Source organism: Colobus angolensis, unplaced genomic scaffold (genome assembly GCF_000951035.1).
Source record: "Colobus angolensis palliatus isolate OR3802 unplaced genomic scaffold, Cang.pa_1.0 Scaffold224, whole genome shotgun sequence".
In the NCBI taxonomy this organism is placed as follows: domain Eukaryota; kingdom Metazoa; phylum Chordata; class Mammalia; order Primates; family Cercopithecidae; genus Colobus; species Colobus angolensis.
The window spans coordinates 5,677,739-5,694,208 of NW_012115422.1; the positions used below are offsets into that span (position 1 = coordinate 5,677,739).

The 16,470-nt window shown below is 37.8% G+C and overlaps 1 protein-coding gene across 1 annotated transcript in view; it reads right to left on the reverse strand.

The window, feature by feature from the left end:
- TTN (titin) overlaps nucleotides 1–16,470 on the reverse strand; it is a 273,017-nt gene that overhangs the window by 256,140 nt on the left and 407 nt on the right. Inside the window, exons 2-11 of the mRNA XM_011944051.1 lie at nucleotides 14,026–14,129; nucleotides 11,639–11,842; nucleotides 9,898–10,185; nucleotides 9,328–9,413; nucleotides 8,989–9,233; nucleotides 4,497–4,785; nucleotides 3,975–4,127; nucleotides 2,979–3,116; nucleotides 1,719–1,844; nucleotides 311–448 (exon numbers count right to left, since the gene is read on the reverse strand). Coding sequence (XP_011799441.1) covers nucleotides 311–448; nucleotides 1,719–1,844; nucleotides 2,979–3,116; nucleotides 3,975–4,127; nucleotides 4,497–4,785; nucleotides 8,989–9,233; nucleotides 9,328–9,413; nucleotides 9,898–10,185; nucleotides 11,639–11,842; nucleotides 14,026–14,116 — 1,758 coding nt within the window. The 5' untranslated portion in view covers nucleotides 14,117–14,129. The remainder of the gene's footprint in view (nucleotides 1–310; nucleotides 449–1,718; nucleotides 1,845–2,978; nucleotides 3,117–3,974; nucleotides 4,128–4,496; nucleotides 4,786–8,988; nucleotides 9,234–9,327; nucleotides 9,414–9,897; nucleotides 10,186–11,638; nucleotides 11,843–14,025; nucleotides 14,130–16,470) is intronic.

Sequence of the window (16,470 nt, forward strand, 5' to 3'; positions counted from 1 at the left end):
AAGACATTTCAATAGCACTGTAAATAGCACTTTTTTTTGTATTATGAATTGACTTATTTACAGACATCTGCTTCAATAGGAAGATATTAAAGTGAATTATTATATTATATTAGTAAGAAGCCAAAGAATGTCTGAAAGTTAGGAATGAATTGGCAGTGAAAGGTAGCTGTGTGGGGAAAGAAATTTTCTATTTGCATTATAAGAAGAGGTGAAAGTGAAGAAGTGATAATTAAGATCCACGATGGAAATGTAGGTGATTTGCAAATGAAATGGTGCAAGAGTGACTTTCACATTGGCAGGAAGTCATCACCTTTTCATGACTTAGGTGCATTTGATCTTGGTGTGTAGCAGTTTCTTCTTGAGCTCCCGGGACTGTTTCTAGTTTTGCGGACTTTGCAGTGGCAACTACCACCATGGATGCAGCAGTTATCTGAGTTTCCTGTCTTATCTGATTTTTAGAGTAAAATAAAGATTTGAGTTTCAAAATATACAAAAGAAATGGTACGACATCCTTGAAACATTCAGGAAAATACAGAATGCTTAGTGGTGAAAGATAAAATGTCAGATTTCCATTTTAGGGGCCTACGCTTGTGCTTCAGACATAGACTGTTTTCCTGAGGAATGGTCTTCTTTTCTGCCCACATGCTCCTTAGCAAATTGTCCTAGAACTGAAAATATCTCATCTTGAGACGTGTTGACGTGTTAGCGAACCTGGTGGTTGGCTGCTGACAAGTGGCTGGAAAACTATAGGCCAGCTGAACTTGCCAGTCACCAGCATTGCAATGGCCATGGGGATTTCTATGCCTTTGATTATGCCAAGTAGGGTTCTTGCTGCATTCAAAGTGTCTCACTCACAGTAAGGAGAGGGAAATTCAGTCAGCAGCCTCTGGTCAGTCTTTTAAGTGTACAGAGTTCTCAACTGAACCTTTGAAGAAAGTAGCTCTAAGATCAGCAAAGAGTTTGAGTTCAAGGAGGATGAGCACAGGTGCCCTCTTCAACATGGAAGAATTCAAGATAAATGCCTCTCTCCTGACACTTAAAGGCTTGATTTCACATACGGGAGAGACATGGATTTTAATGATACTGAGATTGTCCTTACACAGCTCTAGGGCACAACAGCAGCAAACACTTCTAGGTCACTGTTTATCAACCATGATTTGAAGGTTTTTTTTTTTTTTTTTGAGGAAGTGTTTGCTTTCACCGATGTCTGGCATTTCCTCACTTTCCCTTGCTATTTATTTGGGGTGTTTATGGCTGATGTATGTGTGTGTGTGTGTGTGTGTGTGTGTGTGTGTGTGTGTGTGCGCGCGCGCGCGTGTATGTGCACACACATGATGTGTCTTACAACTATGTAAAGTTTGTGCATTACAATCTAAGTGACTGAGGGCTTAGGCTATGCACAAAGAAACCGACTGTCCCTGTGGGTAACTGGACTGGCATGATATCTATCATCCATTCATGTATGTTCTAGAAAGTTCATAGATGTGCCCTAAACTGTTCTGTAGACAGTCTCCTGAAAACTGATCAAGTGAGTGGAAAATAGTGCAATGTGAACATAATTTCCATCTTGAGTTTCAATGCTAGACATAGAGGAACAATAACAAAAAATATACAACAAAAGACTTCTCCATTTGTGGGTTTCAGTTATAAGCTACCTGCAGCTGGCTGTAATGTGATATTGTCAACAAATTACAAAACATTTAGAAAATCGAACTTACTGTTTCTTGAGTTACTTGTTTTTGTTTCGTAGTAATTTCTCCAGAAATTCTAGTTTCTTGTTCTTTGGCTTTAGCTGCTGAAATTACTACCTTTGGTACAAATGTTTTTTCAGTTTCTTTTCTTATCTGCAAACAATGATTAAAAAAAAAACTTTATTTCCTGATGCCCAATGAAATTATATGGTGTTTATTAAATATAACAACATAGGAATTTGAAGAAGTAAAATCCCTTTTCTGGAGATGTCACTAAATAAAATAAATAATCTCATGTTCATAAATAAGTTTATGCTCTTTGTCTCCCTATTGAACAGGAGAATTGTAGTCTTCTTTAAAATGACTTCCAATTTTTACAAATAGATCTATGGCAATATTATTCTGTACTAATTCTGTCATCTACAGGTAATCTTAGAATATATATCAGAATGGAAAGCTTTAGAAGTAATTTTGTCTGATCTTTTTATTTTACATGTGAGAAATCAAGCACGGATAATTTATAATCTGCATTTGTACAATAATTTTGTCTTGTCAATTTCCCTAAATACTGTGAAGAATGCTGTTTCCATCTGGGCATCTAAGGTATATGCGTATGTAAGGGGACAGTTTTCTCCATTTGCCTCTGTGCTGTTCTCAAATATCTCATCACTGAAACACAGAATCTCAAGGTTGAAAGAGACTTGGAAATTCATCTTCTCAAATCACCCAACTGACAACTGGTTCCACTGGCCAAGAGCTTTACTAACTGGCCTTTTCCAATCTGTCCCCAAATGCTGCCAACCATGGGGCTGTCCTTTTCACCTTTTCTGGTCATTTGGCTTGTTAAGGCTATGCTGTCCATTCCACTTCAAACTCATGTGTAAATGTCTTCCCAAGTAGCCAGGAAGCAGTTGCTAAGATTTCTAAAGCAAAGTGAGTTCAGTGTCTCCTCCACTTTTCCCCATTCCTGCCTCAGCATTGATTTCTTCCTCCTGGTTTTACCCATCTGTCCTCTCCCTATAGTCATACTTACATCCCCAGATCAATGTGGTGAGACCCCTGGTGTATGTTCACAGAGTTCTTTTTCATACTCATAAGGGGAACATTCAGGGACACTACCAAACTTTGGTATCCAGTGCCCAGAAATTTACACATACAACAAGGGGATTTTATTAGCATGCTAACAACCATATGGCCCAAAAAACAACACTCTTCATGGTAAAGGTGATTATCTGTGTTGACCCCTGAGAGAACCTCAGTGAATTTTAAATAGAAAACCATTTTCACCTGCTCATGAGTTACGTGCATCTGCTCTTGCTTTGTGGTAATTACTTCTCTGGTTCTTGATTTTAATTCTTGTTCCTTGGCTTTATCGGCGGCCACTACTACCTTAGTTACAGCAGTCTTCTCCGCCTCCTTTCTTATCTGCTTTTCATAGAGGAAAGGAAGAAAACACTTTAATGCATCTTACATAAAAAATTCAAGACCAGCCTGGCCAACATGGTGAAATCTTCTACTAAAAAATACAAAAATTAGCTGGGTGTGGTGGCACACACCTGTAATCCCAGCTACTCACGAGACTGAGGCACAAGAATCACTCAAACCCAGGAGGTAGAGGCTGCAATGAGCCGAGATCATGCCACTGCACTCCAGCCTGGGCGACAGAGCGAGACTCTGTCTCAAAAAAGAAAAAAAGTTACAATAATCTGTCAGGATCTAGACATAAATGTCACACAAGAGAGGTAAGGAGGAAAGCAGCTGGAATGATTTTAAACTATAACAGAAAATCTATTCAAATACGAGGTGGGACATTATCCTGGATTTATAACACTGTTCCAGCTATGAATCAAGTGTCATGTTTGTTTTGAGAAAAGTAAAAACAAAAGTCCTTTGGGGAAACTTAGAGAAATGTAATGCCTGCCCTGAAATAGTAGTTTCCATGTCCAGTGTGTGCAGTGACTGAGTTCTGGAATTGACTGGTCTCTGTTTCTCCGGCCACCTTTTGCCTTCCTATCTTGAATACCATAGTTGACTCTTGCCTGCTCATATAGCCCAGGTATTTCTGGCCTACTCTGCTCTTCTGATATTCACATTGTCAACACCTTTGGTATCTCAGACCACCTTTTGCTCAGAAAGTTCTAAAAGTCTGGGCCCTGCTGGACTCAAGGCTGTCTTCAGAATGAGTTGAGCACTGCTGCATGCAAAGCTCAGTGGATGGTGGTTGAGTAAATGTGCACTGAAGGACGCGGCTCTGCGGGTGCCCCATGGCAGCCTCACACGTACCTGTTCTTGAGCAGGTTGGACGTGCACAGCAGTCGTGGTTGTCCTCTGAGCAGTCTGCTCTACAGCGCTGATCACTGGTTCTCTCACTCTGGCCATATCAACGGCAGCAACAACAGTCGCAACAGCTGCACTTTTGTCAGCATCTTGTTTCACCTAGATTAGAAATGACCAAGTAGATTACTTTTTAAAATGACATGCCCAGTAGAAAATAAAAAAGCATACTGGAAAACTGAGCTACCTAGAGCAAAATACACTCATACATAAGCATTTATTATTGCCAAGAAATATAGAGGCTGTATCATTAAAACCCATATTTTATGGAAACTTCACAGATTGGAGCTTTTGTCCTAATTAAAAATGGTTTTACAAAGCATGACTACTGAATTTGGTCTTCAGTTGCTGCTATATTTTTATGTTCATATGCATTTTTCCTCCAATTTATACAGACTAAGTTTCTGGCAGAAATTCACTTGGAGAAACTAGAATGCAAAATAAGGAAAAACAAAACCATTCTGACAGTACCTCTTTAGCACCAGTGGCAACAGCCCCTGCTGCGCCACTGATGGTCATTTGCTCCTGGACACCGTATCTCCCTTCCCATCTCTCTTCTGTCCTGATCTGAGTAGAGGTTGTCAGCGTTGTCTCTCTCATCTCAGCCTCAGATGAGGAGGCCACGTAGCCCTCTTGCTTCCAAGGGGGTGGCACTTCGGGACCTGTGGCCATGGTGGATGCCTGAGTCTTACGCATGAGCAATGGAGACCTAACAGACCTGATGGGGGATGTGGAGATTCTTGCTGCCGGAGACACGGACCTGAAAACCAGAGGCAGAGGTCAAGAATGTCAAAGCAAGTAGAGGTAATTAGATGTGAATCATGGATGAAAATCTGGAAGTGCTTTAAGGCAGAGTTTTAAAATGTGTGCCTTCATAACCTATTCAGAGGGTAAATAATATACTTGGAAGTAATCTGTTTTAAATCTCAATAAACCTATTCTTATCTGCTGTAACCCTGTAAGAGAATCAGCTTTAATTCCAAATAAGCTGGGGATTTTGTGCCCTGCACCTTCTCACATTAAAAAAAAAAAAAATCACAACAGAAAAAGCTACTTCTTTAATATGCAGCCAAAGGAAAGACATGTCAAATCCAGCAACCTCTGTATTCCCAATTCATCTCTGTATTTCAATTCTGGGGGGTTAGAGGATGTCAAATAGGTGTTATAAGAAGAAAGGCTTCTGTAATCAAAATGTTTGTGCCACTCTTGACTAAGCAGCTTAAGCCTTTCCCCCCCCCCCCTTGCAGGACTTCCCACAGCCTTTACTATGTCAGTATGCCTTGTGAATTTCCAGGACAGGAGGACACATACTCAGGAAGCTTTCTGCAGCATGTTGCTGGGTATAGGTTGTGCAGTGCACTTTGCAAATTGCTGCTTTAGCTAAAGTGTTTGTGGACAACTACTTTTAATTTTCCTCCGTATTTGTTTACACATGCCCTCCTTGTATTGCACTCTGGACTTATTTTAAGTATCTTTAGAGTTACTGTGGGAATTGACTAATTTAAAAACTATGATTCTGTGATTTTTGGTTAAATTGATAAAGTTGCTTCTTCCAGAATAGTTTTCATTGTTTGCTTTTTAGATGTATCCAAAGTGCAAGTAGCATCAGTTGAAGAATATGGGTGCTAAATCCCAGCACTGATGGCCAAAAAAGACTATTTCTGATCTATAGTAATAATTCTGGGGACTGGCCTACTATTGTAAGGTAAAATTTTTTTCAAAACTAATTTAATTCTTAATAAGGCTTATTACATTTTCCTCTCTAGGTGGCAGTATTGCCCTATCATTGCATTTTATTAATTCTGCATATAAGAAAATATTTATAAATACATTCTGTCACTATCTAGGATATTTAGCTTACACTGATCATAAATGAAACGATTATTCTAATTAAGCTCAAGGTACAGTTGATATTTTCTGTAACTTACAGAGTACCTTAACAGTACATTACAACATTAACTGGTTTCACGAAGAAATGTTTATTTTCTTGAGGAAGGGCTTTTTTGTGTATGTGAAAATCCATTTACCCTTTGTAAATGAAATCGTAATCAAACTAAAGGAAAATCTAGGGAACAAGTCTCTTTTCTGAACATGACTGCCTTTGAAATATAACCAAAACCAAGTTAGAATAATGTGTGGTTTCCACTAACTGAAGAAAAGCAAAGAGATGTGCACTTTTAAGTTTCACCCTGTGCCTTGTTCTTGCTGTACTTAGTAAATGGGTTTAATTCGAAACAGTTAAAGACAAGATTAGCATGACATGACTGATTAACAGCAGGTCACAGGTAAGCCCATAACTGTGAAAATCATTGTAATTTTGGTCATTATAGGAGAGTGCTTATTTCTGCACTTACAATAAAAAATAATCACCTAGTCACAGCAAGATACAATGCACCTTATTCAATGAAATATGTTTGCCTTTCAAGATTAAACTATGAGATATTTAGGAAGTAGTCTATTTTTGATAACCATTATTTTCTCTGCAAATTGGCATTTTATTTCTTAATTATTTGAAAGCAAAATTTGGGGGCAATTTGGATAGTTATTAATGAACTTTCAAAACTACTAAGATGGTCAAAATGCTCCATGGGATCAGGAACACTCCATGATTCTAAATGACCCTTAGGCTTGGGTTTTAAAATATAGTTAGGTTGTTATTTCCTCAAGAAATTGCATTTGGCTTGTGTTGTGATTTCATGGTGTGCAAATTTGGATTTAGCCTGAGACTGAACATTTTTTTTTATTCAACTGCTAGACATGTTTTTTAAAGTAAGCTTTTTTCAAGGTTTCATGTTAGTGTTTGCCAATATCTTTTCATTTTTGTGGCTAAAACAATAAAAATTGCAAAACATCTAGCATTTTTTTCCCACATATTTATTGGACTTTTACATTGCCTCTCATGTGAAATACTTTTTTGTATCTTTTGTCTTTTTTTATTTGTGTAGTATATTTTCCTTTAAAAATTAATTTATGGATGATTTTTAATGCATTTAGTGTATTAGTTATTTGTCATAAGTGTTGCAAACATTCCCCCAGATCCATTTCTTTCATTTTGCTTGTTTATGGGTCTTATGCAGCATAAACATACATAATTGTGTATGTTATATACTATTTCTAGGCTGGTATTGTCCACCTTGTAGCCATTTTATGTTTATTATGATACTTTTATGGCAGAGGCAATGAAGTATCTTGAGGAGGAGAAACCTCTTAAAATGTTTTCAGAAGTTCTGTTTGGTTTAGTAATGACCTTTTGCCATACATATATTTTGATTTTTATGTAGTTGAATCTGTAACTGTGTTTTTAAAAACTTTTGCCCATAAATGCTTTTGCAAGTTGTCTTCTCTCTCTCTTTTTATTTTTTTTGACTATTTAATCAAGCTGAAATTTACTTTGTAAATAGTGAGAGGCAGAAGTTTGTGTTTATTTGCTTCCAGATGGATAGCTAATTGGACCAGCATTCTTTATTAAAATACCTCTCCCTCCCCTGAATTGAAAGGTCACTTTGCTTTTTGAATTCCCTATATACTTGGACCTGTTCTATTTGGATCTCTTTCTGGACTCTCTGTTTTGTTCCCCCGGTGTATTTTTCTATTCACTTACCAATAGCATACTGTTCTGATTATAGTAACTTTACAGTATGTTTGAATATTATTTACGTCAACTATCTCCTTATTATTCTTTTATAAAAAATTTTATTGGCAGGGAACATCATGTGTTTTTTATTTCATTTAAATTGATCAATAAACACTTTTTGGTTTGCTCAAATTTTGTACATTTTTCATTTCATCATATTAAAAGTTTCATCAAGATAAACTAAATCCCAAACTTTCAAAACTGTTGTGGACAATTTACACTTGATTATATAATTTCTGAGCCCTGATTATGATACATGATCACCTTCTAAAATACTTCCATATTAAGTAAGCATAGAAGTCCATTTTATTTTCTAGATAAAATAACACAAGCATATGCAAAATATTTAAAAGGTTTTACTTACTGTCTGAATATAAGAATATTGGCATAATTACTTTCTATTTACAAGGCACTTTCAACTAATTATCTCATTGAACCCCCAAAATGCAGCTTGAGGTCATTCTTATTGTGATTCTCTTTAATTTACAGATGACACAACTGAAACCTTAAATAAACTACTTAACTTCTTTAATTCCAGTTACCTATCAATAAAATTGAGGATAATAATTCTTATAGGTTGTGAACATTTAATAAGATAATGTATGTATAGTTCCAGTCTGACAGAGGAAGTGATCCATATATAGTAACAATTATTTTATTATTTATACTTATTGCCCTAAATCAAACTGTTAAGTGATCAGGCTGATTTGTCCTTAGGGCTTTCAACTCTAACTTCTGTACTCTTCTCCTTTCATTGTGCCATATTTTGGCCCCTAAAGTAGATATTTATTACATGAAATATAAATAAGAATTCAGAAGTTTTTAAGGGTCTTCAATTTACCTGTGGACAGTGAGGATTTGTGAAAATCATATTCAGTAACTTCTTGGTTTACCTCCTTTGTCACCTGCTACATTTTTGATTGCATGAAACTTATACAGGAGGAGGGCTGGGAAGTGCTGGGAAGAGAAGGGCGTGGTCCCTAGCGAGGCCTGTGCCCACGTACCTAGGTGAGGACAGGCACTGCTGCCTTCCTGCCCAAATGTTGCATTTCCCAAGATCACCCTGACCTGCCACGCCCCCACCCTATGCCTATAAAAACCCCTGAGACCCTAGTAGGTAGACACACAAGCGTCTGGATGTTGAGAAGAACACGGAGGCTCACAACCTGCCAGTTTGTATGCTCCCCTAGAGGTTTGAGCAGCGCGGGACACTGAAGAAGTGAGCCACTCTCCGCATCTCACGCCCTGCGAGGGGGCCAGGGAATCTTTCTCGTTTCAAAACCTAGTTCCAAACTGTGCAATAACCTGCTCTTTCTATGGAAGCTTTACCTGACCGGAGATGGGGTTGGTGCCCGCACGTGTCTGACCGGGGAAGGGGAGTGTCTTATGGGCGATGGGGACTGCTGCCGAGCCAGCTGTGCTTTGGCAGCAATGGACGGTGGCGTTGGGGATCTTGATTTTGGCTTCGGAGGAATCCTGGGAGGTGTTTTATGTGGCAGCTGTTGCCCAGCGGCACCATCTATGACCATCTCAACTGTTGCAATTGATCTGGCATCAAAGTGGGCTTCAATCTTCTGTAAAAGATTAAAACAAAGCCCACGTTGAGGAGGAATAGCTGGGGATGCAACAATCTGAAAGGCTTGAAAACCAACAGTGTAGAAAAAATACCTTTTCAATTCGGGTTTGTCTTGATTCTGAAATCTGAGCAGTCGAAACAATTGTCTTTGTCTTTTTAGCAGGTACTTCTTCTTCACCTGTAGGAAGGGAAAGATGAATGTTTAGGAGGGGGCACAATGACCCATTTTAAAAGAGATTCTGTTAATTCTGACTACAAAGTCAAAAAGATTTTCTGGGTATCCCAATAGAGAAAATTGCAGAAAGTTTTGGATTTTGCATGAATATAAATTAGGTTTAAAAATAGAAAACATTCATTACTAGATAAAAATTTACTTAGAACGATTTTTAAAAATTTCATTATTTGCTAATAATTTGAAAATGTAGATCACTTAATTGAAACCCTTTCCAGTTTATAATGAGATTCATAAGCACAGATTGCTTCCATTCTGCGCTCCTGCCTAGAATCTCAGGGACTTTTCATGGGTGTCGAAAAGCTGGCTTTTGTATTAGCTCACAGCCTTCTTCCCAGGGCTGCGAGAGGTGGCAAATGAACCCTTGGTCTCACTTCGTCACAAACCAGCTCTCTCCCCTTCTCTCTGTTCCCCAACCTCCAGCACATACCTTGAACCAGTAATTCAGCAGTCGAAGTAGCTCTTCCAACGCTATTGGTGGCGTTTACTGAATAGGTCCCTGAGTCTTCAGGGTATGCTTCTGCAATCAGTAAGCTGTAGAGCTCGCCTTCTTGTGAAATTTGGAAATCAAGGGAGCTCTGGATTTCGGCTCCATCCCGGTAGAACTTCACCACAGGTGTAGGGATTCCAGTCACTCTCACTTGGAGTCTCACTTGGCTTCCTTGTCTCACGGTCATGCTCTGCAGTCGTTGAACGAAGTTGGGTGGTGCTGTCTCAGCTGCGGGGGCAAGAGAACAAAGTCAGGAGCGAGAGCCAGGGCGCTCCCCACAAGGTAATTTTTAAACAATCACAACTCCAATTCCAAAACCAGGTGATGACTCGCCAATCTAAACATCCTTAGCTGTCCTTGAACCCAGTTCACTCAGCGATGACAGCAAGAATGGAACCAGGAGATTACAGAAGGCTTTCTCACCACCCTATTTTATCTTATTTGCTTTGTTTTGCTTAGCAGTTTAGGCCAACACTTTTTGTTTCTTTGTTTTAAATAAAAGCTCTAGATTTTGTTATAACATTTCTTGAGACTCTTTCTGGCACTTCCCCCTCAACCTCACATCTAGTGCTCTATTAATATGCGAAGGCCATGTTGCATATTCCAGTAAGTTGCATTAAAATGAATTCCAGTGGTTGCTATGATGGGTGCACCTGTTACTTAAAGAATCACTATATTTTTAATTTAATTTTTAAAATCCTAAACTTTCTCCAACTTGATAGGTATTCAAATAACCCAAATATTTACTTGCATTTAAAATGTTAATCCCAATAATAATATTACTTCATTTTAATTACATTACAGAAAGGGGATTTTTTTGGTTATGTTGAAAGAAATTTTTTACAAGTGTAAGGAGTGAATGGAATTAACTTTGACATGATTTTGAGTGATAAACAACAGCAGGTGCTGCCAACCCTGTGCATTTTCCATTCGTGAATTTTCTGGGTGCATGCTAAAGTTCTACCTGAAGTTACTTGATGTGGTTTCTGTTTAGGTCAATTATAGCCCTATAATTGAACATCACTGAGTGTACAGTTTATTGGATAAGCATATGTAACTTTATGTAGCTCATGTAGGATATTGTTATAAAACATGTAAAGGCATGCAATATTCTGTATAATAATGTCTCACTAGGTAGTAAAGGATAGAGAAAAACAACAGGCCACTAAGATTGGTAATAATTTTTCTGGGGAAACAGTGTCATGCGTTTGAATAATTAACAAGCATTTGTTTTCTTCTGGGTATGTTTATATGCCTCTTAAATGGGTAGTCTGTAGACCACCGGCATCAGGATTATCTGGATACTTGTTGAAGTGTGAATTCCTGGAGATTCACATTTTCCTGGAGAATATGTCTTATTCCTTAATAGACTTATAAACAAGGTTCCAAGCTTTTCTACTTGCTGAGAAACATGACTTTCAGTATTTCCTTAACATACTTTTGAGTGTTTAATATGTGCATAGAGAAACTGATTCTCAGCTACTTTTATGATGTACTCTAGAGGAAAATTAAATTCCAAAAGGCAAACAACTTGGTTACAAATAATTCAGCCTCCAGTAGACCCTTCTCTAGTTTAAGAGCTGCATCTACCTATGCCCATAGCTTTTTCTGGACCCCTTTCCCAATTTGCCAGAGATGTCCTCTGAGGGAGCAGAGGATTGGCAGGTCCCTACCAGCCTACCTTTCACAAGAAGCTCAGCAGTACTAGTCGCTTGTCCAGATCCATTGGTGGCTCTCAGGGAATATCGTCCACTGTTGGCTTTAGTCACGGCGGGGATCATCAGTTTAGCGCGGCCATCGCTAAAGGAGATCTGCACGCCGGGCAGAGTGGAAGTGGAAATCACCTGGCCATCCCTAATCCAGCTCACCTCAGGAACTGGAAAACCTGAAGAGCAAGAACAATCCATCTTTAGGTTTGAGTGGGCACCGCAAAGTCGTCTGCTCTGTCCCATCATGTTCACTGCCTTGTCCGAATCTGTAAAAGCTTTCCAGCATGGAATGCCACTTAATGATAGGGAAAACCCAACAGTTGCATGATCAATGTGTAAACTTGCAGACCATTAGGAAGGCAGCAAGGGAGGAAACTGAGGCCAAAAGAGGCCTAATGATTTTTCCAAGGTCCTTCAGCTAGCAGTGACACAGAGGGGACCAGAATTTCCATCTCCTGCCTTCCTGCCTAGGGCTCTATCTGATGCAATTTAATTGACATCATTAAAATCATGAAAGGGACTTATAAAAATGAAGAACCAAGGAAAATTTGAAATGAAAAGTGACTGTTGTCCTCCTTGAGAGCAAGTGAAGAACAAAAGCAGCAAACTGATCTCCAGGTTCTCCCTGACAGGCCCAGGAGGCATGCCTTCCTCTCTCTGTGGTTACAGGGACACTGTCTTCTTGGACTCTTCTGCTTTCACAAGTGCAATCAGTATAAACATTGTAACATGGACAAGCAATTTCTCATAATAAGAAACCTAGTCTTTCAGAACAACATGTATCATTGGAATTGCAGCTGGAAAGCCAAATTCTCTTTATCTGCCATAAATTGTAGAGCCGAGAACAACATGTCCATGGTTTGAGGTTTTAAATATATTAAAACTCTGTACATTGAGAATGTATGAGGCACATTCAGAGCATGATTTATTTTGCACTTGGCATAAAGGTTGACGCTTTATCTACTTAGACTGGGAGGTAAAGATAATCTAGAGAAAGTCTATTTTGTTGTTTATACATTAGCCAATCTCCCACTATGGCCAATTAAATAGTTTATTGGACTGATTTATGTGTATTGGATATTTTCAGTAGTATCTTTGTAACAATTTATTTGCATATAGTTTGAAGGAACAAGAAGATACGAAGTAGCCAGATTCCACTACTTCTCAAGGAGGCAAATTCCCACTGAAGTCATATGTGTTCCGGAGTTCAGAAGTTACTGAGTGCTACCAGATAAATAAGTAAATTATTTGGAAGTCAGTAAGACTTTATCACGCAAGAAGAGGGAATTTCATTGGTCTATATATGTACAAAAGAAAATAAGTCATGATTATATGACATTTGTGCAATGTAAAATAAAGTATTATCCAGTTATGAATAAAATTGGTGCATACAATAGAAAAAAAGAGAAAAAAATAAATATTATTTTATATCTTTATCATAAGCCATAAAAATTTTAAAAAGAAGTGGGCAATGAACCATGGAAGTACACTAAATTAAGAATTAAGCATGATTTTTTTATTAACCCATATCAATCTTACATGGCTAGTTACAATACTACAGAAAGATAAAATATTGATTAATTTTAAAATTATTTACAATATAGTTCATAAACTACTCCCCATTTTTTCATAAGATGATACCATGCATTTTTTTGAACCATCCATAAACCGAGTTGTGAGGAAGAAAAAGAAAGGCAAAAAAGAAGTGAACTTCCTTTCAAATAAAATTCTAGGGTTAGTGTTTGCTTCATTTTAAATAGAGAAACCCGAGAAGCATATTATTTTCTGTCATTTCAAAATGATTGGAGTCTTTTAACTCATTAGAATCACTCAATAAAGACTGAAAATAAAATAATAAAATAATGAGGAGTTGGTTAATTACTGAACAGCTCTGCCTCTGAGGAAAATTAGATGCACTGTTATTTTGCATATGAACCAACTGAAGTTCAGGTGTCCAGAGCAGGCAACCCAGACTGCCTACCCAGTGGCTCTGTGGCTGGCTTCTATTGGGCTTGAGTTCTTGGCTTCCAGTCTGGCTCTGCAGCTGAACCCAAATATAGAATGACTAAATTGGGTCCTACTTAGCTGCTGGATTCTAACAGCAATTTTAATCCAACGCTAATTATTTTTGCTTTGTGGAATAACAAATATGAATAAAACATTTTCAAGCCATTATATTGTCAGATTTTGTCAGTACTCGGTGAATGGTATACCCTTAAAATGACCTTTCCATAGTGTTGGACTAATTTACCGAAGTGAAAGAAGGGCTTAAAGTTGGCATCAAGTCCTGCACTAACGTTAACTTACTGGAGCAGAGGCAAAGGAAAATAAAAGCAAATGTGTGGATGTGTGAGCTTACCACTAACGTGAGCCTCAAAGGTTGCGGTACTACCCTCCAGTACCACAACGCTTTGTAACGGCTGCGTAAACGTCGGTGCTTGAGTTGTCATCTTTCTAGGCACTCTGGAAAAGAAGAGAAAATAAATTAGGGTGTCCCAGCTAAGGGTCACTCTGGAGCTGCTTTGCAGATAGCAGAGACACACGTTTCTCCAAATGGATTGCTCCATAGGTCGTCTACGGGCCTAGAGTGATAGACAGGTCTTCTCTTTTGTGGTTTGAACAGTTTTGCATAGTTCATCATTGAGTTTACTTAAAGCCTAACCCGAAGAAGCAAGTGTAAGGGGAAATGGAAAAAAATATTAGCCAAACAGAGCAAGGAATGAACCCTAGTGGTCAAAGAGGGAATATACATTCTTACCAATAGTGGAAAATCGGGTTCAGAGTTGAAGAAAAAGAAAACCACAGCAATGCAGGGTTAGTGAAGTGTAATTAGAGAGACAAGACATGTGATAAATGTCAAATAAACCTCTGGGCCTGGCGCGGTGGCTCATGCCGGTAATCCCAGCACTTTGGGAGGCTGAGGCGGGAGGATCACTTGAGGTCAGGAGTTCGAGACCAGTTTGGCTAACACGATGAAACCCCTGTCTCTACTAAAAATACAAAAATTAGTCAGGCGTGGTGGCGCATGCCTGTAGTCCCAGCTACTTGGGAGGCTGAGGCATGAGAATTGCTTAAACCCAGGAGGTGGAGGTTGCAGTGAGCAAAGATGGTGCCACTGTACTCCAGCCTGGGTGACACAGTGAGACTCCATCTCAAAAAAATAAAATTAAATTAAATAAACCTCTGCATCAGCTTAATGTGTGACAATTATTTAAAAAATTTTCCTTTTCCCCAATATTTTTCATTCACTTTATAAAGTTGACATTGATTCAGACATTATCTGATTACTTAAAATAGTTGCCAGAAGTAAAAATCTGAACTTTGTAATTTCTTTCCTGACTGGAAAAGCTTTGGCAAGCCTTATCAAATATGCAAACTTTTCGTAGACAGCATACGGTGCTTTTTATTTCTTAACATTTCTTCATACTGTAACTGTGCAGTAAATGTTGCTACTGCTGAAGTAAATATTCAGAAAAATTTAAATTTTAGTGAACAGGCCAAAGTTTATTATAGATCTGAAAGAAAATGCTGGCTTGAGTTCTTAATATGGAACAATTTGCAAACTTTGAATAATGGAAGGCTGGTGTAAAATGTAGATGAAGTGAAAAGGCCTATGCTTTCATAAAGTAAAATATTCAACATCAAAGAAATGAGTATAAAATTTGCAGTTAAGTCATTTTGTTAAGTGCAAGAAAGTACTTTGCCTATCAGTTTCAGAGAGATTATGTGAAGAATTTTCTGATGCATAAATACCTAATTATTCAACATGACTATTCTGTTCTGAAATAGAACATTTCTGAATTGTCAATCACTTCATTACTATTTTTCATTAAATTCTTTGTTTACTAAAACTTCATGGAGCAATAATCTTCTCAGTGATAATTCTGTTCCTTTTTGTAACTTTCTACTTAGTTAAAACAATGAAAGCAGCATTCTCTGAGACAATAAAATTTATATTTGGAAAATTCAGATAATATCCAAAAGCTTTCATAAATTTTTTGTCAGAAACTCCTTTTTGTAGCATATTATCTTTGGGATGAACAACTTTCTGTGTCTAACTTTTTCTGTTTACAAGCTAGTACATCTAAAAATATCTGTCTTCTTAGATATAGAATACCTAATTATATATCTATGTATTACAGGCATTGACAATTAGTAATTGAATTCTAGGAAGATGAGAAATCAAAGTGTATTTAGAAGTAAGAAGCCTTTCCTTTAAACATTATTTCTTACCCTTCTTAGCATCAACATTTATCTCAAAATATATAATTAGACTGTGCACTGAATTAAAATGCATGAAGAGATTCTGAATATTTTAGAAAACAATTATATCTTTTTATTGCAAATCTCTAACTATGTTGCAATTAACCAGCTTAAATTGATCTTACATTCCTATTGTCTAGGTAAATTTTGTTGCTTTAGCACTTGCTCTTCACAGGCCTTTGTCTAACTGGCGCTGAAGGTATGCATCTAAAATGTCATGCTCTTAAAATAAACTCTCCTAAACTCTCCAAGGTTGACTGACAGCAGGCAAGTGTTCTGTCACTGTCCTGCAACTGATACCTCGGCAGTTGATTCCCTTAAAAAGTCATCAGGGTGTAGCTGATACCACATGCATTTTATCAGAGCTATTCTTGGTGTGCTTCACTTTATCATTGAGTAATATAACCTTGAACATTCTCAACAAAGAGAGTCTAGAAAAGAAGTAAACATTTTTCTCAACATTTCAGACCTCAACTTTTAGAAGATGAAGTGAACTTCAGCAATTTGAATCATGGAATCATTTAGCTGATATGCTAAAGCT